The sequence below is a fragment of the Quercus lobata genome, chromosome 6 (assembly GCF_001633185.2).
Source record: "Quercus lobata isolate SW786 chromosome 6, ValleyOak3.0 Primary Assembly, whole genome shotgun sequence".
Taxonomy (NCBI): domain Eukaryota; kingdom Viridiplantae; phylum Streptophyta; class Magnoliopsida; order Fagales; family Fagaceae; genus Quercus; species Quercus lobata.
The window spans coordinates 30844001-30868368 of record NC_044909.1 but is presented as its reverse complement, the minus strand read 5'-3'; the positions used below and the strand labels follow the sequence as shown (position 1 = coordinate 30868368).

Below are 24368 nucleotides of genomic sequence, written 5' to 3'. Positions count from 1 at the left end.
AGCTGCTAAGTTGGAACTGCCAAGGACTTGGGAACCCTTGGACAGGTCGTAGCCTTCGCAAGATTGTGAGGGAACAAGCTCCCAATGTGTGTTTTCTTATGGAAACACGACTAGATAAGGAGGGTTTTGAAAATTTGTATGGTGAATTGCCTTATCAAAATAAAATCATTGTGAAGAAACCTGATTCGGGTGGAGGGTTGGCTTTATTGTGGAAGGATGATATTAGGATGGACTTGATCAATTTCACCAATAATCATGTGCTGACAAAAGTGAAGGAGGAAGACGGGTTTGAGTGGTGGCTGACATGCTTTTATGGATGGCCGGAAGCGCAGCAAAAACATAAGTCTTGGGAGTTACTAAACCATTTAAAGTCTTTTGTAGAGGGTCCTTGGTTATGTATCGGAGATTTTAATGCTTTTCTCCAATCTTCTGAAAAGCTCAGTAAACGGCCAGCACAAGTAAGCCAAGTTGAAGATTTTCAGGCTGCAATGGAGGAGTGTCATTTGGAGGATTTGGGCTTTAAGGGATATCCTTATACTTGGAATAATAAGCGACCAGGAGAGGCAAACACCAGAATCCGGTTAGACAGAGCTGTTGCAACGAGGGAATGGAGAGAAAAATTTCAGTTGAGTTCAGTGGTGCATTTGGCCCCTCATGCTTCAAACCACTTGCCAATTGTTCTCCACACACAGAAATTTGAGAAGAATAGTAGACAAGGAAGGAGAGGTTTTAAGTTTGAGGAAACATGGTTGCTTTGGGAGGAATGTGAGGCTATTGTTAAAGAAGCATGGACGTTGGAGCATAATGGAGGGCACGGGTTGGTAGATATCAAGCACAAAATTCAAAATTGTGGGGATCACTTACGAGCTTGGGGATCTTCTAAGGCTAGGCCGAACAATGAAGACATCAAACAGCTCCAAAAAAGATTGGAAAATTTGAACATGGTGGTGACCACGGAAGCTTCAAGGGTAGAATTCTTGGAGGTGAGCAAGGAGTTGGATGATTTACTGATGAAGCAGGAGATTTTTTGGGCACAGAGATCTAGAGTTTCTTGGCTTAAGTATGGAGACAAGAATACAAAATTTTTTCACTCTAAAGCGTCACAACGGCGGAGGAGAAACTATATTCAGGGTGTAAAAAATTCTGATGGAGATTGGGTGGAGGAGGTGGAAGATATTTCTCAGGTAGCAATAAATTATTTTGAGAACTTGTTTCATGCAGGTACTTGTACTCAGGTTGTTGATTGTCTTAGCACAGTGGAGCATAAGGTGACCCCAGATATGGAACAGATATTGTCCAGTGATTTTACTGCTGAGGAAATTAAGATAGCGGTTTTCCAAATGGGACCAACAAAGGCGCCTGGACTTGATGGTATGAATGCTCTTTTCTACCAAAAGTTTTGGCATATAGTGGGTGATAATGTAGTTAGTGCAGTGTTAGACTATTTACATTCTGGTGTTATGGGGCCTGATATAAACCACACTAATATTGTTCTGATACCTAAAATTAAATCTCCTGAGAGAATGTCTGATTTTAGGCCAATTAGCTTGTGCAATGTAATTTATAAAATTATTTCCAAAGTTCTGGCTAACAGGTTGAAACAGATTCTGCCATTTGTTATATCTCCTACACAGAGTGCTTTTGTGCCTGGAAGGCTTATTACTGACAATGTGCTGGTGGCTTATGAAGTTTTACATTCTATGCATTCTCGAAAAAAAGGAAAAACAGGATCATTGGCATTAAAGCTTGACATCAGTAAAGCATATGACCGTGTTGAGTGGAATTTTCTAGAAGGCATGATGATTAAATTGGGATTTCCAGACATATGGATTCAGTGGGTGATGGGGTGTGTAACTACTCCCTCATTTTCCATTCTCATTAATGGAAAAGAATATGGAGATATCCGGCCAACTAGAGGAATCCGGCAAGGGGATCCCCTTTCCCCATACCTGTTCTTATTATGTGCAGAAGGCTTCACTTCATTATTAGAGAAAGCAGAGCTGGAGGGGCGTATCAGGGGAGCTTCTATATGTCGTAGGGCGCCTAGAGTATCAAATTTAATGTTTGTTGATGATTCAATAATTTTTTGTCGAGCTACTAGTGGAGAGGTTGGAGTGATTAATGAAGTTTTACAGACATATGCTAATGCTTCTAGTCAATGCATTAATATGGAGAAATCCTCGATCTATTTCAGCAGTAACACTCAAGAAGGGAAAAAAGCAGAGATTGTGTCATTGTTAGGGGTGAAGGTGGTGGACAGATTTGAATCATATTTGGGGCTACCTACACTGGTGGGAAGGGCAAAGTATCAAACTTTTTCCTATCTAAAGGATAGAGTTTGGAAAAAATTACAAGGGTGGAAGGGCATGATGTTGTCAAGAGCAAGCAAGGAAGTATTAATAAAGGCAGTTATACAAGCAATTCCTACATATACAATGGGGGTTTTCCAGTTGCCAGTTAAATTGTGTGAGGAACTGAATGCTTTGTGTGCTAGATTTTGGTGGGGACAAGTGGGTAATGGAAGAAAGATTCATTGGAAGAATTGGGGTAGCCTAACTCAACCAAAGGCGGATGGAGGGATGGGATTTCGGGATTTAAGGTTGTTCAATCATGTTATGCTAGCTAAACAAGGCTGGAGGTTAATGCAGGACCAAAATTCTCTCTTATTCAAATGTTTCAAAGCTAGATACTTTCCGAGATGCCACTTTTTGGATGCTGCTGCGTCTCCCAATTGTTCGTATGTATGGAGAAGCATTATGGCTGCCATGCCAATTTTGAGAAGTGGATCTTGTTGGCGTGTGGGAAATGGTGAATCTATAAAAGCTTTGATGGATAAATGGATTCCTAATTACCCATCAAATAGGGTGCTGCATCCGGTTCATGAGGGTGTGGAGGATTGGAGGGTTTCGGATCTTATAGATTTGGAATTACATGGGTGGAGGAGAGATACCATCATGACACTATTTAATAGAGAGGATGCGGAGGCGATATGTAAAATTCCCTTAAGCCATAGGCGTGTGAATGATGTTGTGGTGTGGTTGCATAATAAAGAAGGTGTTTACACTGTTAGATCCGGGTATCATGTGGCTAGAAAAGTGCTTAGAGAATGGGCTGAAAGTTCAACAAGTTCTGGGCAGCAACTATGGAAGAAATTGTGGAGAGTAAGGGTGCCTAACAAAGTGAAGGTATTTGTGTGGAGGGCTTGTCATGAGATACTGCCAACCCGAGTAAATTTGGCCAAAAGAAATATTATCAGAGAGAATTTCTGCCTTTGCTGTCAGCGAGCTCCAGAGACCGTGATTCATGCTCTTTGGGAATGTCCAGCAGCCCAAGATGTGTGGGCTGGCAGTTCCACTATGATGCAAAAATGTGCTACTAACTTTCATGATTTTATGCAGCTTTTTGAGGCTTTGATGAATAGACTTGATGCAGCTGGGCTAGAGCTTTTTGTGGTGCAAGCTTGGACTGTGTGGAATCAGAGGAACACGATGGTGCATGGAGGACAGATAAAGAATCCTTGCTGGCTGAACAGACGTGCAACAGACTACCTGGACGAGTTCAGAAAGGCGCAGGAGCAGCTGTTTGTTTCGAATACAACTTCAAACGGACACCATTGGAAGCCTCCACCTCAGACTATGTATAAGTTGAATTTTGACGCAGCTGTGTTCACGGAGCAGCAAAGTTCTGGTATTGGAGCAATAATCCGAAATGTACAAGGGCAAGTAATGGCTGGAATGTCAGCTAAAGGGCCCTATGTGAGAAATAGTGAAGAGGCAGAAGCTTTGGCGTGTCGACAAGCAGTTGTTTTTGCCTTAGAAGCTGGATTTTCAGAGCTTGTAATTGAGGGTGATAACAGCACAGTAATGAAAGCCATCTCAGGTTTGTCTTACCATAATTCCTTGCTTGGGCATGTATATGAGGATATTTGTGCTTATCTAAATGGGATGCAGCTGGTTTCAATAAGTTGTATTAAGAGAGGGGGGAATATGGTTGCGCATTCTTTAGCAAAGTATGCAAAAAATATTAGTGATGTAGTCTATTGGTTAGAGGACTCACCACCACCTGCGGTGGAGGCTTTGTACCAAGATTTTTTACATGTTAGTGAATGAATGAATGCCTTGTTTTCAAAAAAATAAAAAAATAAAAAAATAATGCTAATGTGTAAAAATGTGGGAGCTCTAAAAAATGTCAAAGGCACATTAGCCGCATATTCAACAAGACATAGATTTGGGTAATACATTTTTTTTTTCTCTTTTTATTTATATTTAATACTTGCAGACTGGGCTACAATAAAGTTCCTTATGTTATAAATATAAATGTAGGGATGAAGGCCCAGAATGACATGTTGGGCCTTGGGCTTTTGTCCGGGACAGCTGAATTATTCGAGGAGAAGCAAGTGGTTATCAGGATTCTCCACTGAAAGACTTATAAATGAGGGACGAACGGAAGGTGATCCGAGGAGAAGCTTCTCCTCTAATATGATGAAGACAGCTCAAGCACGTATTCCAGCAACTAAGGTAACCCTCCAGGAAGCTCTAGCGATAGGAACGTGTTTCATGAACGTGCAAGAAGGATGGAAACTCAAAAATATCTAAAGAAAAGCTACTATCACCGCATTAAATGCACTACAGCTACTTTTCTGGCCGCATTTATGTGGAGAAAACCTTTGAACAGTGCTACCTCGACGAACGCAACTCATAGAGAGCCAAAGAGGGTGTCTGATGGGACAGATACTCAAGTAAAGACTCAAATGATCAACAAGTGTAGGATCAAGATGGTCTAAAGAGGGGTATATAACGTGAAAGACCCTCCATGGGAGAAGGAGGAAAAAACGGTAAACAAATCTATAATAGAGCTTTAAGAGTAAAATATTCAAGAATCAGCATTCTCGGACCAATCCGAGAACATCATTCCTTAACAAACTTCTATTATCTTTCTCTTTTTAGCATCAAAACCTGTTTTTTCTGTTATCTGGTTCACGTAAGCCTAGTTTTCCAACCCATTCTCTACAAATTTATTGTTTTGGGCTGTTTTGGGCTTAAGTCCATATACCCGTTGAGCTAGGAGTCTAAATCAGGTCCTTACAATAAATATTATGAGTTAGGTAGTCGGATCAAGGTTTGATCAAGTAAAGAAGTTTATTTTTTTTTTATTTTTTAATTTTTTTATTGTAAGTATTTTTTACTACGAAAGTTAAAAAAGTTTGTTTGATTGTATAAGAATAAGAAATAGTGAAAAAAAAAGTTTGAAGAACTTTTGAATCAATCTAAACAAGAAAGTTAAATATATATATATATATATATATATATATTCTTTCATTCGTAATCCTTATAGTTATCGTGATTTTTTATTTAACTTTTTTTTAACTACATAATACACATTTGTTTTTCAAGCCGTTCATACTAGCCACACTTCTCCTTCTCTAGCATTCCTTCTCTGATTGCTACATTTGAGAAATCAAATCAAGGTTAGGCCTTTTCTATTTGCTAAATTTTTCTATTTGAATATAATATATTCAATCAAAACTCCGTCTCCTAGTTGTATCCTTTTATGAGGATATAACCAAGTGTTTATTTACAAATTATTGTTGTTTTTTTCTTTCTTTTTTATTTATTTTTAATGTTAAGATAGTCTTAAATTTGTGGTTGAAATTAATTTCTCTAAGGTAGCTCCTCAGGCAGTGCCGAGGACAGATTTTCTCATTTTACTTGTGTCCAACAACCTTAATTCACCAACTTTTATTGTCTTTCCTTTGGAGTAGATCTAGTTCTTTCATCCACGCTCTACAAATTCATTGTTTGGGCTTATTAGGTTGAAACCCAATCCTATACTGGGTCCAATCCAAATTTAGTCCCTACAGTTATAATTTTTCCCTATTTGTAGAAATACTAAAAACCCCTAAAATTAATTTAGGGTTTAGGCTCTTATTGAAAATTTGAAATTTGATTTCCTTTAAACTCATATTTCATGTTAATTAGAATTTAGAGGTGCATGATGTTTAAAATGTAGTCACACATTTGTTTTATTTTTGTTACTAGAAATATATGTGATTTTAAATTTAACTATCTCGTGTATTGTACGGATTAGCGACTAGTTTACCATTAAATCTGATAGAAATCAGGGGTTAGAGCAATGTGTAACTCTTGTTAAGTTACACTAGGTGTAATTGGGTATATACACACTAATGTGATTGGGTTTTGTAAAGATTGTGATGGTCTTTACTACACAAGTTACAACAATAATCATGATTGGACCATGTGTCTTGTAAATTTTATTTTGGCAAATTACAACTTACCTACCTGTAGTTTGAAATTTTACACTTTACCCACCTGAGATTTGACCGAAATTTAAGTTGCTTATCCGTGGTTTGAAATCCCATGATGCAAGTGTTTTGCTAGATTCTTTTGTTATCTTATTTGATCTTGTATTTTATGTTTTTTTATGGTTTTTTTTTATGTGTGTGTGTGTGTTTTTGGAGGAGATAGACATAAAAGTCTAGCAAAATTACATGTTTAGCCCTATTTTTAACAAATGTGGGTTACAGAACTCTAACTAAACTAACCTCAGGTGGGTAAAGTGTCAAATTTCAAATCACAAGTAGGCAACTTAAATTTTAGCCTAACCATAGGTGGGTAAGTTGTAATTTGCCTATTTTATTTATAGATATGATAGAATTTCAACCATGTGATTATTTCATTGTGATTGCTTTCTATCATCAAGTTAAAACACTAATATGTTTTTGGTGTAGATAGAGTTCAAACCATAGATCTCTTATTCGATAACAAGAGACTTTATCAGTCGAACTAATTAAGAGTTTAAGACCCACGTGTCTCTTGCAATCATAGGCGTAGATGTATCAGATCATCTAGACAAATACTTTGTAAATCACACTTATAGGGATTTAGAAAGAGATGATTCCTTCCTTTTGTAATTTGTTTCCTTTCATGTTTTTCGAATAATTCAAGTTTACTCCAGAAAGGGGGAAAAAAAATACTAGATCATCTTAAAGATTACGTCAAAGGGTATTTGCTAATTATATTTAGCAGTAATTATTTATGGGTCACGAGTGTCTTAAGAGCACAAGTAATAGAATAATAAATGCTTTCTAAATTAAAAATGACAATAAATGTTTAATTATGTGCTATAGTGTATATTTAAAAAAAAAAAAGAAAAAAAGAAAAGAAAATACACTTGTCAAGTGTCTAAGGACAAAGGTTATGGAATAATAAATGCTCAATCAAAAGCTAGAGTGCATACTTTTCAAAAAATAAAATATATTTGTCAATAATTTATTGGCTTGCATATACAAATTCATTGCGGTTGTGTGTGTGTGTTTTTTTTATAGATGCTTGACTGTTTATGAAAAGTTTGATTTTAATTTATGGAAAATATATATGTATTATTTAATGGAGCATTAAATACACCTTAATGGTTTGTAAATGGTCATATTAACTTGTGCCCTTAGAACAATTGTTAATAGACTATATAAGGAAAATTTTGACACTACTTTCATAGAAAATATAAAAAAAAAATCATCAAAAAATTAATTACTTTATCATTTTCCCATATAATATTGTAAAAATAGTTCCTAAACCATCCTTAGGGCATTCGTTAACTTTTCCTTCTTTTTTATTGGATTGTATCTATGAACAAAGTTATGGAATATCTTATCCCTTAATTATATTGATAACATTTTTTTAATACAATTTGAGATTTTATTTATCTTATTGTAAACCATTCCATTTGGGAGGACATTATTGAATCTAAATATGAGATTCAATACTAATTTTTAGCCAATTTTACTCTACTCCTCCTTCTTCCTCTTCCTCAATCCAAATAAGCCAATAAAGACTAGATGAACGTTGAAAATATTTGGTAATCCACAGACGTGATTATCACATTCATAGAGATGCATTGTGCAAATTGTACGAATTAGAGAATCACCAAGTGTGGTGCACTTTCTACCTTGCAAATTTGCAATTATGAATGACTTATTAAATGATAATTAGATATTATTATTATAATTATTGTTAAAAATTAAAAAAACTAAAATGCCAATTGGAAAGGCAATGAAAATGTGATGAAAAATATTAAAGTTATTACATATTTTACTACGGAAGGTTTCTAAATTTTACTACAAAAGGTTTCAGCATTCCATTAAACCACGTAAAATGTAAACTAATGGACATAATCACATAGATGAAAGGTCATAAAATAGAATGTTTTTACAAAGTTTATTTATGAAAAACAAATATTTCATAAATTTTAGATATGAAATAATATTTTATACATAAATAAATGTTAATTATTTCTTTTTGATTGTTGACACATTAGTTTGTAATATTTTAAATAGTAAAATTTTTAACATAATTGATGTGGGGGCCAACTAATTAGGAAGTACTGTTAAGACATTATTAACTAGGCCTATGGCCCGATCCGAGGACGTTAGACCATCCGAGGAGGTCCAAATAAGATTATAAGGAGAATGGAATGAAGAGAGGAGTAGAGACAATATGAGATAGGTCAAACAAGTGTCCGAGGACAAAAGCCCTCTCGGCAACATGTGTCTGAGGTCGATCTGAGTGCCATATTATCACGGACTTACTTCAGAGTACATCATCACTAAGGATTAGACGTCGGACAAAGGATAAGAAAGGAGAAGGGTAACAAATATCTTCGAAAAGCTACTACCACCGTATTAAATGACTTCCAACCAACTCTCTGGCCGCATTAATGTGGAAGTGACGCCTGAACAGTGACCAAGCAGCCTTACAACTACTAGTTGATGGTTCTGGGAAGTACCAAATGAGACAGGAACGAGTTCTCCGAATCTAACCTACATGTGTGTGGTAGGGACGGCACCAAGGCTGGAATATATAACATGGAAAGATGTACTAAAAAAAAAGAGGAGCATAAAAAAAAGGAAAAAAGACTGGAACTCTTGTACAATTTGATTATTCAACAAAACCATATGATACGTACTACTTGGACTATTTTGAGGATAGATTTTTTAATCTGAATTGCGTCTTACAGTCTGAAACCACTAAATCTAGTCGTTTTTCTTCTGGGATAGAACTAGTTCTTCCATCTACGCTCCACAAATTTATTGTTTGGGCCGCTTGGGTTTGAGCCCAATCCTGTTTTGGGACCAATCCAATTTCAGTCCTTACAATTGACATTACACAAAAGTGATTGAAATAGAAATACAAGTGATAATAAATACTAAAGAAAATGAAAACGTATACGTAGACACTGTATTTTGTAACCTTTACGACTTAGACCCCCGTTCCCCAATGATGGTAATACTCTAAAACCTAAGGTTGGTTTAGGGCCCAATCTCATGAAAATTGACTTGAGGAAAGTGTTTGTGGAAAATATAACTTGTTTTTGGAAGAATAAAATTATTTTTTTAAAAGAAAGGCTATGAGAAACCCTAGAGTGTGCGCACGCATACATGCGCATGCATACACACACCCATTCTATGTGTACATAGGCTTATGGCATGCGTGCATATGTTAGGGCTTTAGAAACTATGTAAGGAAAGCTTTTTGCACTTAATTTTGGTACAAATCCCTATTTTTCAACTATATAAATTCATAAAAGACACCTTTTCAAAGGAGGACAAAAATAGTGGTAAAACACACAAGATTCGCTAAAAAATAGTGAATCAAAGAGGGAGTTTTTCACAAAATATCCTGAAGTCAAATTTTTCTTGATTAGGACATTTTTTGGTCTTGATCTTCACTAATCCATTTTTGATTTGGTTGTGAATAGATTGACTGAGGGGAATTGTCAAAATTAAGTTCTAAAGAGTTCTAGTGTTAAGGTAAAGTTTCTAACTTTGGCTTTCCATTTTTCTTTTCTTTTCTTTGGTTTTGTGCATGTTTAAGTGTTTGTAACATGTTTGTTTAGTTTAGGTTTACTTCGTATTTATGTATAAAGTATGTTAGGTTGCTAGATTTCTTGTTTTTTGTGTTTTTCTGTTCTATGTTTTTGGGGTTATGATTTTGGGTGTGTATACGTGCACATACTTCATGCATGTGAATACGCATACTCGTAGTATGCGTACACATATAGTTGGAATGTGCACGCATACACTTGTCCGGAAACCCTAATTCGTTCATGTTTGTTCTTTCTTTGTTTTATTCACATGCTTAGCCTCTATTTGATCTAGTTTTCATATTTATAAGCATCTATCTATCTATTTTGTTATGTTTTGCTTTGTTTTATCTCTCTTATTGCTTATTAGGGTTTTTAGATTGTTTGAATACCGTAAACATGCATATGGATATGAACATGCATTGATGCATAAGTGCTGTTATGTAGTGAGGTAAGTCATGCATAATCACATTAACATGCATTTGGTTTAGATGATAAGGATGGTATGGTTAATGAACATGAATATGCTTAGTTAAATGCCATATGTTAGATGCTTAGATGTTTAAGTATGCTTGGTCCAAATCTGTTTTATGATGTTTCTGCCTTTGTTAATATATGCTTAATGCCATGATAGATGAATGTTAGGCTTAGGGATGATTATGCCATGCTTATTTGCTTTAAGTGCATGCTAGAGTGTGTGTGAGTTAGAATAACATGTTAAATTTTCCTTAAATGAGATAAAGACTTAGAATACAATGAGTGGAGGCTGACCCAGGGTTGGGTGGGGTTGGGTGCCTAATACCTTCCCATTCCTATACCTAAACTCTGGATATGTGCTCTGGTAAAGATCAGTCATTCCACAAAAGGACGCTATATTTATGGTTCCTAGATCTAATTTAGGTGGCGACTCCATTTACACCCTCTGCCATGGTCCACCTTAGTCCAAGGCGTACTTCCCACAAAAGGGGGATGACCCGTCGCAGGCACTTGTATGGGTTGCTGGGTTTGTGCTAGGTTTGTGGGTGGGTTGCTGAAATCGGTTTGGTGGTTGTGGTGGTGGTGCTGTGGTGGTTGTGGGTTGAAGAGAGGGAGAAGAAGAGGAGAGGTTGTGTTGGCTGTGGGTTGGAGAGAGAGAGAGAGAGAAAGAGAGAGAGAGAGAGAGAGAGAGGCCATGGTTTTGGTGGCTTGAAGAAAGAGAAGAAGAGAGAAAATAATAAATAAATGAATAGTATTTAGCTGTGTTGTGAAAAATAAAAGTATTAATGTAGGGTGGGTTGTAAACTGGTGAATTAAAATAGATAAAGTAACTTCTACTTGGTGCTAAAAGCTAAGTTTTTAACACCATTAATACTGATACTCTAGGATGATGGAGATAAAGATGGTTGGACAAGATTGACTATAAGAGAGAAAATTATTTATGTATATACAAATAAATACCAGATACTTCATGATATATACAATAACAATCCAAAAATAATAATAAATTATTACCCCTATTTATTACCTTTTTTTTAATCATAACCAGTGATGGCAGCATGTACAAGGCATGTGCTTGGTTTATTGGAGGATTTCATTCTACCAATATCACTTATTGCTAAATATATGCAAATTACACAGTTATATATTGCAATCCTTTACAGTTCCTTAAACCCATCTAAGATTCACATTTATATAGTTCATGTACATGCAATATTATATGATTGAACCTTTAGTTATCAATCAAACTTAAACTACTAAATTTAAATTTACAATTTTTATCCTAAGCTACTAATGAATAAACAAATGAAAACATTAAACAACAACAAAATTAAACACAAATTTTCCAAAACCAACCTCATTGCTCACAACCAAGCCTTCTCCCACAAAGGGCTCAAACTTGCCACTGACCAACAAAGCACGAAAGCATAAGCTACAATCAGAAACACAAAACACAATCCTTTCTCTCAAAACTCTAAAATCTTGACCTTTTGGCCAATGTGCCTCTTAAAACGCAGCCAAACCATCCCAAAATTCAATTCTTTTGTATCATCATAAGATTTATAACATTCTTATTATTTTGGAACTCTCTCGCACCATCTTTCTCTTTCCCCTTGCCTTCTTTTTCTCTTTATTTTGTTTTCACACTTCAGCCAAACGAACCGTTTTGGCTCCATAGAAAACAAAAATTGACCAAATGAAAAACACTGTAGGTGGAGCTCTCTCCTCTTTTTAAATGTGAATTATATTGCTGTGACAAACAAGGACAATATTTTAAAATTGTGTGGCATGGAATAATTTTTTATTTTATTTTATTTTATATATATTTGCAAATATTGAACACAATGGGGATATTTTGGAGCTCAATTTTTAAGTACAAAAATCCTTAAGCCATACTGCAACCCAGTACTTGAATCATACCTTTATAATAACATGGCAAAATCTACTCTTAACAAGACAAAGATGCTATTATAAAAGGTCCCATAACTATTCATCAATGGCAAAGAACCTCAAAAACTTAGATGTTCCATTGGTAAAGAGTCCAGCTGTCGATCTTTGTCCGGCTCACATCTTTGTCAATCAATGGAGAAGAGTCAGAGAAACTTGAAGCAAGTCTGAGCTGATTGGGTTGCTTTTAGGTCTATCCCTACAGTTAATATAATTACCTGCATAATCTAGTAAATTTTACTTTCTTAGTATACAATATTTGATAAAACCAGACTTTAAAAGCCAGTCAACTTAACTTAAAGAAAATAAATATAAATAACTAAAAATAAATAAATCACCATGTGGTGCTTATCATACAAACCCCACTACCACTATTAAAAAATAACAAACAAACATCATTGTCTCACACTCCCCCCAAATCTTTTAATGTAGTTCACAATGATCGGTTTTTAAATCCAAAGACTCTCCCTACACACATACGACTAATGGTCAAATCACATTAATAATTAGTCCTCCACGAACTTAAGGGATGCTTCTAAAACATTTATACAACAATGACATAGAGCCTCGGTCACCAACTACTCCTATAATTGTCTAGCATAGATAGGTATATGACACAGTCCTAAAGCTTGAGTCAATAAGGCTGAGTTTATAGTTGTGTTTCTACAATCATGGTTTAGATTATTGTATGATCAAATTAATGGTTCAGATTATGTTTTGAAACTAACTAAATAAAATATCATCACATCACATCTTAAAAAAAAATGGCATAAAAAAAGTAAGGGTTCTGTCAAACAAATAGAGAGACTTTGGTTCAGGCATTTCGTCAAACAGATTGAGGGAGCTCATCGCAAAGGTGTCCAACCTGTGAAAGAGAAGATAGTTGGAAAAAATTTATTAATGCAGGAAAACATTGGTTCTTTGTATAAATCACACTCCTGTATTCCATTCATGACATTTGCATAAAAGCAGCTTCCAACAGTGCCTAGCAGTCTCCCAAACCGAAGGCTTCTTTGAAGAACAAGAACATATACGCTCCAATCTTGCTGGAAGCGGAAGTCAAAAACGGAGCCGCCATGGTAGTTTGGAGATGTGCATAAAATCTCACTTCCTGGGTTTTTGCAAAAACTCCCTATCAATTTGATTTCTCTTGTTTATCTCCTCGTTTCTCATTTCTCCTTGTCCTCTCTTCATTAGAAACGGTGAATTTTACTAAAACCAATACGCACCGTTTTGGCTCACTTGACTAAACCAAAAAAATTACTGTTCCTTTGCTCATTCACTCTTTTTATATATAGTTTATAGAAATAGAAATGTTATACCCTTCAAAAAAAAAAAAAAAAAAAAAAAAAATGTTATAGGCATAACATTTCTTAATATTAAAGTTTTTTTTTTTTTTCTCATCCAAACTAAATGTATAGGCTCAATAAAGGACAAAAGCTATACCAAACCAAACTTCAATAAAAGACAAAAACTACACTAAACCAAACTTATTGTAGAAATTAGAAAAGCTATTCACGCTTTTTATATAAATATTAGTTAGGGCAGCAGGTGCAAGGCACATGCTAGCTATGGGAAAAAAAAAGTAGTGATTAAGATCAATTTTAGATTTTATTTTTATCACAAAATAAAGATATAAATCATTTGATTTTTAAATATATAGAGATTTGCATTAATCAAAAGAGGCATTAATTTTAAGAATTTTGATAATTATGTCATAAAAAGTTAATCTCATTTGTATAAGATTGTGACAGATTCCAGTTTAATATTTTATTTTTGACCTATAACTTACACATCAATAGTTGTGAATATATTATAATAACTACAAAATGTCACAACATTTTTAGTTGTGCTAGATCTCAGTATAATATTTTATTATTTTATTTTATTTTATTTTGACCCATAAGGAATTGACACATGCGTCATAACATTTTCATAATATCTCTATGTATACATTGTACTTAATTACAATATAAATTTATATTGTAGACAAAAAAAAATTGGCAAATTTTGTACACATTTACAAAATTTGTACAATATTTACCATTTTTTGTGCAAATGTGTATAATATTAACCACTTTTGTGTATTTACAATGTAAACTTGCATTGTAAGTACAAAGTAAACATATAAAAATCTTAAAAAAACAAAAAAAACAAAAACAAAAAACAAAAACAAAAACAAAGCTCAAACCAACTAGCATCCTTAAAGGGGTAAAAAAAATGTACCTCACTAATTGAATAAACCAAAAAAACACTATTAATGAGCCTTTAGCTCTTTTTATATAGTTAATAGATATGCCAGTTTACATAAATATTTAAAAGAAAAAAAAACACAAACCGATAATTGGAAAAAAGAAAAAAGAAAAAAACTTTAGACACTATAGAAATTAATGTTAAAATATTGTGGACTTAGCATTTTTTTTTCTTTGGTCTATAAGAAACTAATGGTCCGTTTGGATTGAAGGGGAGGGAGGGGGAGTAGAGTAGAGTAGAGTAGATTTAGCACAAAATTAGTTTTTTTTTAGCTAAATCTACTCTACTCCTCTTCATTCCCCCTCCTTCTCCCTTCCATCCAAACAGGTCATAAGATCTCAACAATTGTGAAAATATTGTGATAACAATAAGTGTTATAACATTTTCTCAAAATATTTATTTTTAGTTGTGGTTGGTCACAGTCTCATATTTTATTATTTTATTTCGACTTGTAAGAAATTGACACGTCAATAATTGTGAAAATATTGTGAAATTTGTTGTGTCAGTATAATAATATATATATGAGCTTACATAAATATTTAAAAGGAAAAAAAAAACACAAACTGATAACTGAAAAAAGAAAAAAAAAACTTTAGGCACTGTAGCTACCATGCTAGTTGAATAAACCAAAAAAACTACACAATAAGTGTTGTAACATTTTCTCAAAACATTTATTTTTAATTGTGGTTGGTCACAGTCTCATATTTTATTATTTTATTTTGACTTGTAAGAAATTGACAAGTCAATAATTATGAAAATATTGTAAAATTTTTTGTATTAATATAACAATATATATACCAGCTTACATAAATATTTAAAAGAAAAAAAAAAACAAACCGATTATTGAAAAAAAAAAAAAAAAAAAAACCTGTAGCTATTATAGCTACAGTGCCAAGTGGCACTGTAGCTCCACAAACGGACAAAGACAAAGGACTCACGAAACCAAAATTCACAGTACAGAACACTGTAGTGGCATAGCCACTTTTTATATAGTTAATACAAGTGATCTCAAAGTATCAAACCAATGTCAATACATATAAATGAAAAATAAGAAGGGAAAAAGAAGTTAGCTGAGATGCTGAGTTTTGACTCACCAATTGACTAACCAAAAAGACCTCTTTGCCTTTTTCATACAAGTTTTGCGTGTTTAATTGAAAGCCTCTATTTCTTTTTATTTAGGAAATATAATATTAAGATGAAAAGTGCTGCATCTACACCATTTCTATAATATTTACACAACAAAATTTAATGTGGTAATTTGTTATTGATTCTAATTTGAACTTGTCATTGAAATTTTTTCCCCACTAATACTAGTCAGTAATAATCTGTCATTTATAATTTTATTATGAAAGTATTATAAAAATGTTATAGTCATGACATTTCTTAATATTAAAGTTTTTTTTTTTTCCTTTCTCATCCAAACTAACTGTTAGGTTCAACAGAGACAAAAATTATACCAAACCAAACTTCAATAAAAGACAAAAACTACACGAAACCAAACCTACTGTAAAAAGCTATTCACACTTTTTATAGAGTTAGACGATCTCAAAGTATCAAACCAATGTCAATACATATAAATGAAATAATAGAAAGGGAAAAAGAGGTTAGCTAAAACGTTGAGTTTTGGCTTAGCAATTGACCAACCAAAAGGGCATCTTCGCCTTTTTCATACAAGTTTTGCATGTTTAACTAAAAGCCTCTGTTTCTCCTTATTTAGGAAATATAATATGAAGATGAGTAGTGTTTCATCTACAATATTTCTATAACACTTACACAACAAAATCTAATGTGATAATTTACTATTGGTTCTAATTTAAACTTATCACCGAATTATTTTTTTTTCCACCAATAATAGCCAATAATAATTTGTCACTTATGATTTTATTATGAAAGTATTGTGAAAATGTTATAGACATAAAATTTCTTAATATTAGAGTTTTTTTCTTTCTCACACAAACTAAATGTTTAGGCTTAATAAAGGATAAAAGCTATACCAAACCAAAATTCTATAAAAGACAAAACACACTAAACCAAACTTACTATAGAAAAGCTATTCACGCTTTTTTATATAGGTAGTATTAGTAGAAATAACAACCACCTCACTGGCCCACAGCACCAGTGCAAATTTTTATTTTATTTTATTTTTATAGTTTTATAATTAAAATGAATGTCTTGATTTTTCCATTATTTCACTTAATGGATAATGAAAAACAAGCTTTTATTTATTTATTTATTTATTTAATTCTCTTCATTTTTTGTTAGGAATTTTTTTTGGGTATAGTTTCTTAGGTGATATACCTTATGGTGCTAATGTTTGGCCCAACTCGTGAATACGACATGAACCCGACACGGGTTTTTGCAGGTTAGAGTTGGGCCTTAGCGAGTTTGGGTCATAAATAGGTCGACCTGAATACGATACAAGAAGAAACGTGTCATAAGCGGGTCAACCCATGTGACCCGCAATAAACACATTTAACACGCCAATTTATTCTTGTTGATCTCAAATGACACATTGAACACAACTCGTTTAACTCATATAACAAATAAATATTCATTTTATTTTAGATTTTTCAAATAATTTTTATATCCAACCTATATTTTAAACTTAAAAAGAAAAGTGAGTAATTACAAAAACTTACAAGGGATATAATTAGAAATTGAAATGGGTTGAGGACTTGAAGTGCATGCACTACTTTTGAGATGTAAATTTTTATTTTATTATTTTATTATTTTTAGATGAATGTTATATTTAATATTAAGCAAGTTGAAATGGGTTGTGTTACATTTGCGTCAACCCAACACAACCTGTTTATTAAGCGTGTTAAGTGGGTTGGGTCAAGTCAACCCGCCTTCTTAACAGGTCGGGTTAGGGTTGAAGGATCATAACACGATTATTAAATGAGTAGGGTTTAGGTTAAGCCATTTAGTTGAATACTCCTATCTCGACACGACACGAACTCAACACGCTAACCTAACTTGACACCCTTCACTAGCCCACGGCACTAGTGCAATTTTTTATTTTATTTTATTTTTATAGTTTTATGATTAAAATGAATGTCTTGATTTTTCAATTATTTCAGTTAATGGATAATGAAAAACAAGCTTTTATTTATTTATTTTTTAATTCTCTTCATTTGTTTGTTAGGATTTTTTTTTTTTTTGGGTATAGTTTCTTAGGTGATATACCTTAAGTTCCTCAATTCAATTCAAATACACAATTAAATTAAAGTAAATTCTCATTGGGGAAGATAATATTTATTTGGTCGATGCAACTATATGCATTTGAATTTAATTGAAAAACTTAATGTATAACATCTAAAAAACAATAAATAAGTATTATTCTTTTCATTAATGGTTGAACACATAATTAGACCCAACAATGAGCAAAACACCAGTTATTAGTGGAAATTGTTAGGTTATAAATTGACCTCAAGTAATCCAAATTGATTAATTAGTCCAAATTACATGCAAATCCAAATAAGGCACAATAAAGTAATCAAACTAAATTAAGTGGAACAAAAAATAAGTTTGACATAGTAATTTGATCATGATGGGGGAAAACCCTTGCAGGCAAAACTCCACTGGGTGAGTTTCAGGTCACCATCTCCGAAGAATCCATTATCAAGAATAGATGTTACAAGTACAAGGAATCTTACCATAGCTATCCCAAAGTACCTATCTACAATAGAACCTATTGATTTAGAGGAAGCTTAGCTTTAATCCCCAATTGGACTACTTCTTGTAACAAGATTCTCATTTGCACAAATCTCCTATTTGTGACTAATAGCACAACAACCTCCTTGATTGTTGTAGCTTTACAAAGTTCATCAAACCAGCCTTTGATGAATTGGTAGTAGCTTAGTACAAAACTCTAGGCACACAAATGTCGCAAAACTTCTGTTATGCTTGTCTCTTTGTGTCTATGACGATGGCTATAAAATATATCTATAATATGCTATGGAATCCTAATACATGAATCCCTATCAAGGCCCAAGTTATCATGGGTTAAAACGGAAAATTATTGTTCAGTTTTTTGGAAACTCGATAGATTGAGAGGTGTTAAGATGTATCAAGATTCATTTATTCTCGATAGACTGACAGGTATCGAGATCTTTAGTTTCAACTTTTCTTGAGCAATTTCTTAAGCAATCTTGTGTATTTAATAATACCACTTGCTTATTCAACCGAAGTCTTCTTAAACACACAAGAAACTAATACTCAATTACATTAAAAAAATGCCAATACAAAAATTAAAAAAAAAAAAAAAAGACCTTTACACAAATTTTCAAATGCTAACTTTAATGATTTCAAATTTGGATTAAAATAAAATTGTAAGGATTTATTCAAAAGTAACTGTTTTTACCATTTTTTGGACAAACAAATTATCCCCTTATGGCTTGACCCAAGAACAATTTAGTCTCACAATCTTTTTTAATTGTTACATTTTGATCCCTAAAGTTTAATTTAAAAAGAAATCCTTAAGGGTACTTTGGATGGAATGGAACTCTAACGATTTTATTTTAGTCTAAAAATCTTAATGGTCAAATATAAAAGTTGAAAGTTTGTGGACTAAATTGTGAATCGTACAATCACAAGAATAATAAATTTTCCTTAAAAATAATTAATTTATCCTTTTGCAAACAAAATGCCATTTGTACTAAAATTTTTACAACTACTTTTTGATGGTTTAAAGTTTTAGATCAAAATGATTTACAAATCATTCGAAACAGCAAATCATTTTACTATAGGATTATAATTTTCTGAATTTGTGAATTCTAATTTCCTGGAATCACAATTCCATATCATTAGTAAAAACTTTTAGTAATGAGTATATTATGATTTCATGAAATCACAATATATTTTTCTGAATTGTGAAGCCATCCAATCTGTTCTTAGAGATGAAAATCCATTTTTGCTACCAAGAATTCAATTTAAGGAGAGGAAAAAAAGATCTAAAAGTTTTTGATACAAGATAGAAATTTTACTCTAATCTAATTTAAGTGTATATGTGTGTGAAGTTTCTACTCAAAAACTTGAATTCTGGCCTTTGCCCCCTACCTCACAAAAATTATGTATTTGTGGAGTGACCATCACGCCAAGAATGTGCGGTGATAACCTTTGCATAAGGTTTCAATATTCATTGCTGAATATTAATATTAATATTAATCTAATAGGCTTTAATTTTACTACACAAATTAATTTTTAGATATTAATATTGATCTAATGGGCTTTAATTTTACTACCCAAATTAATTGTTAGATATTAATTAGTCCATTAATATTAATTAAATCTATTTTCCAACCTTTGATTAATTAAGTCCATTAATCTAATTTAATGGGAGTACATGTTAATAATGGGGTAGAGGAGTTTTTGATCTATTAATATAATTTAGTTACATGTTAATAATGAGTTTAAATCTCCAGTTCCACTTTTCCTGCTCCACTCTATACTCCATCAATAAAAACTTGCCATATGTTCACCTAATTAATTAAATACTACCATTATTAACTTATTAATACCACCATTATTAATTAATGGTAGTAATTAATTAATTAGGAGAACATGTGGCAAGTTTTTATTGGTGGAGCATAGGATGGAGTAGGAAAAGTGAGATAAAAGATTTGGACTCGTTAATAATGGAGTAGATTTGTAGATTTTCATTATCTAAGCCAGTGTATATGTACAAGTACAATTAAAAATAATTATAATTACACTATTCAAATTATACATTTTTTTAAGAAAATGTTCAAATTATATATAGTATTAGCTTACACTTTTTTAAAACCATACATTTCTAAAACATATATATATATATATATATATATATATATAATTTAGAATTTAATTGGATTTAGACTTTTCAGGTTTTGCACTCAATAATTCACTTGCCACAATTTTTTTTTAAAAATTAGATGGACATATGGCTCAAAATTGGACTCCAATTAAAATTCAATTTAGAATCTAATTAGATTTGAACTCCTCGATTTTTACATTCAATAATATACTTGGCACAAAATTAAAAATTAGATAGGACATATGGTGCAAAATTGAGTATTAAATTGAAACCTAATTGGATTTCCTTTAGATTTCATTAGAGGAAGAGAGAGAGATTAATTATATATATATATAAGGGCCCCTCTGCCCTAGTGTAGGTCCGTCCTTGATTAGGAATCATTTAATATTAAAATGCTACAACAGAGTATTACCGATATTGCTTAGAGAATCGATGCACCATTAGCAACCATTATTATAATCATCCTTTTTTTTGACGAAATTATTATAATCATCCTAACTATACAAGGTATGGGTTATTTATTAATGATTTTTGTCATTTCTCATCATTGAGGTGCCTATATAAACCACTTTCAGTCTTTGTGATCTACCCGAACATAAAGTCCAAGAGGTTCAAGCTTATATCATTGTCAATGGGTTCAAAGAAGTCATATTTGGCTGTGATTTTAATACAAGCTATATATGCTGGCATGATCTTACTCTCCAAAGCAGTGTTCAATGGTGGCATGAACAGTTACATTTTCATGTTCTATAGACAACTAGTTGGAACTGTTTTCTTATTCCCTCTCGTCATGATTTTTGAACGGTAATTATATATGATTTCTTCTCTTTATGCTGTTTATTTCATAAGAGTAACCTTGTTGTTTTGTTTTGGATTCCAGGAAGAATGCAACACCGCTGTCATTCATGATCTTCTGCAAAATATTTGTGCTTGCTTTTGTGGGGTATGTATGATTTTTAAAGCTTTCTCTTGGTGCCCTTGAAAGAAATGCCTCTTAACTTGTAGTCATTTCAAGAATGTAATGAATTTACATTGTGAATTATGTTTGAAAAGTTTGATATTGTTGATATGGAGGAAGTTTTAGATCTATAATCTCCCAGCTATTTTGCATTTCAGGATTACTTTGTCCCTGAATATTTATTGTGTCGCCCTTATTTATACATCTGCAACTTTGGGTGCTGCAACAGTAAATTGCCTTCCTGTCACAACATTTTTCTTCGCAGTGTTGCTCAGGTAGTTATTTGCGATCTCTTTTTTTTTTTTCTTTTTTTGGGTCACATAAGGATTTTATTGATTTATTCTTTCTTTCTTCATCATTTTCTTAATGTTATTGAGAAAGAAAACCAAGAAACTAGATAGTCTGTAATGTTTGTAGTAAAAATTTGTTATGTTAGATACTCCGGTAAAAAAAAGTACTTTGCATAAAGAAGCTCCTATTTTTAAAATTGTCAATGTTTTTTTGCATAAAGAAGCTTCTACCCCTGCATTTCCCCCTTGGGTCAGCAGTCAAATTCCCAACTAAGGCTCATTTATTACCAAAAGTTTGAAAGTTTTGTGTTTGATCAAAAGTTAGTTGCAATAAAATTACCAAAGAAGCTGTAAAATTATACTAAATTTTTATGCCTGTTGAGTCAGTTCAGTTATATTTATTAGAGTCAATTGACAGTCACTGCATTGCAGGATGGAGAAAGTGACCATGAGGACAATCCCTGGGATTGCAAAGGTTGCAGGTTTGATAGCGTGCATGGCTGGTGTGATGATCCTTGCATTTTATAATGGCCCTCAGATGAAACCCTTAATCCATCATCCATTATTTGGACTTCATAAAAACCAAGATCATCAACTTCATGTTTCTTCTGGCAAAAATTGGACACTGGGATGTTTCTTTTTGTTCATTTCAATCATTTGTTGGGGTTTGTGGCTTGTACTTCAGGTACCACTTTAGGAGATTAATTTGTGCTACTTATCAATCACAAAATTGCTCTAACCAAGGATTAAAAAATAATAAAAAAAGTAAAAAGAAAGGGAAAATTTTGAAGAGAGTCCATTTATTAGATCTCCCATGCTCCATGTCAAATCTGAAGCAATCAGACCACATGTCACTCTTTCTAGTTACTAGGTCATATCTGATATATGTGACTAGAGGCACATGTGGGTTGTATTACCTCCTAGGGAACATTACTTTGCCTTCTGCTTCTAGGGACAGCAGTGGAAGCATAATTGGCAAAAAAGTGATTTTAAAATCTACTTTTCTCTTGATGATTCAAATCGTATATTTTAACTTATATATTATATCATTTCATTTCCATAAGATGCTAATCCATGTTTGTAATAACTAACCAGAGTTACTGATTTTGATCAATACAGGCTCAGGTTCTCAAAATTTACTCTTCAAAGCTTATCTTCACCAACCTTCAGTGCCTATCAAGTGCAATTCAGTCATTTGTTGTAGCCATTGCTTTTGAAAGAGACCCTCGTCAGTGGAAGTTGGGCTGGGACCTTAGATTACTAACAGTTGTCTACTGTGTAAGCAGACAAATAATCCTTGGACATGTCTTCCTAATACATTGGATGGTGTGGTATCCTAAACCCACAAGAGTTAAAAAAAATGATTCTTGAATGACTTGGCGAAAAAGAAAATTTTGGACTTGTCAATTTGACATAGAGCTTTCTGGACTTAACTTTGATATTCCCTCTTAAACTAATTGATTGATACTTGAATAGAGATAGGACGCTTTACATGGTCAATGACCTAATGTATATGAATAGTCTCCCTAGTTTCTATTCTTTTTTCATGTTTGAATTTGCTTAACAATACAAAAGAGATGACAAAGGCAATTGCATTCTCTGACAGGGAACCATGGTGACTGGAGTTTCATACTACTTACAAGCATGGGTGATAGAAAAGAAGGGGCCAGTTTTCCAAGCCATGTCAACACCACTAAATCTGATAATTACAATCATTGGCTCGGTGTTTCTCTTAGGCGATGTCATTAGTTTAGGCAGGTGAGTTGGTCCAGCCATAACAATATAGTTTTTTTTATTAGTCTTCAAGTAATGCATCTTTAATTTATTTGATTTTTTGTTAATGGGGGAAGACTGTTATTTGGATAACTTAGTGACCTAACTTGCTCTGATGATCACCCGTGAACTCTTTTCTTGTTGACGAATATGTTTGGAAAGCCCATAAAAACTAAGTTGGCAGTTTTTGATGTTTCAAAATTAGTGAGAGACAGTCTTGGTCATTTTGTTATGCAATTAGGGAGGGAAATTTATGTGTGACATTAATTATCTTTCTCTGTTTGTAGTGTCTTAGGTGGGATCTTGTTGGTTGTTAGCCTTTACGGCGTTTTGTGGGGAAAGAGCAAGGAACGAAGTGTTGAAATCCCAAGCGGTGCACAAGTTCAATCTGAAATACCACGTATAGAGTCGAAAGAGGAAGAGGTGGCTAGTAATGAACCACCCTCGCTTGTGTGATATAGCCAGGAGTTCAGTATTTTAATGCAACCAAGCTCCTCGAGAAGGCATGAGAATTGATTGATCTATTTGCTAGTGATCGCTCCATCCATATTTCAAAATTATGTGGAACCATAATCATTATGGAATGCATGAATTCCTACCCTCAATATGAACTAGTTTCAACTCTCCCTGTACTTTCGCTTAATGAAGTATTAACCAACTCAAGTTGGTGTCTCACGAAGAAGAGGTTACTAGTTTGAATCTCTCCTTCCTCTCTTTGATGCCAAAATTCACATATTAATTTATATATATATATAAAACTAATAATATAGGAACTTTTGACATTTCGTATTTCCACAATTGTGCTCATTGTTGTACTGAGGACTATCAAATCAACTAAATGAACTTATATTACCAACTTATTTGGTTGACTACATGAATCCATTTTCCAATATCAGGATTAACTAAACATTATTCACTTAGCCTTATCTAAAGCTTGATTATCTATTAAATCTTAAGGATCACTTTTTTTTTCCTCACTCCTTTCTCTCTCTGTTTT

The 24368-nt window shown here is 33.1% G+C and overlaps 1 protein-coding gene across 1 annotated transcript; it reads left to right on the top strand.

Annotated features, from left to right (window-relative positions):
• Nucleotides 1-20965: 20965 nt before the first annotated feature.
• LOC115950797 (WAT1-related protein At5g64700-like) lies at nucleotides 20966-24088 on the top strand. The gene is made up of 7 exons (XM_031068044.1): nucleotides 20966-21154; nucleotides 21231-21293; nucleotides 21467-21583; nucleotides 22031-22283; nucleotides 22718-22876; nucleotides 23205-23356; nucleotides 23659-24088. Exons 1-7 carry the CDS (start codon nucleotides 20982-20984, stop codon nucleotides 23825-23827), a joined length of 1086 nt encoding a protein of 361 aa, XP_030923904.1. The 5' UTR covers nucleotides 20966-20981; the 3' UTR covers nucleotides 23828-24088.
• Nucleotides 24089-24368: the final 280 nt, after the last annotated feature.

Bases quoted from the DNA above. Each gene is read 5' to 3' on its own strand.
- LOC115950797 (XM_031068044.1), top strand. From the start codon at position 20,982: ATGGGTTCAAAGAAGTCATATTTGGCTGTGATTTTAATACAAGCTATA. The intron at 21,294-21,466 runs GTATGTATGATT...TTTGCATTTCAG, and splicing joins TTTGTGCTTGCTTTTGTGGG to GATTACTTTGTCCCTGAATA. The intron at 22,284-22,717 runs GTACCACTTTAG...TGATCAATACAG, and splicing joins GTTTGTGGCTTGTACTTCAG to GCTCAGGTTCTCAAAATTTA.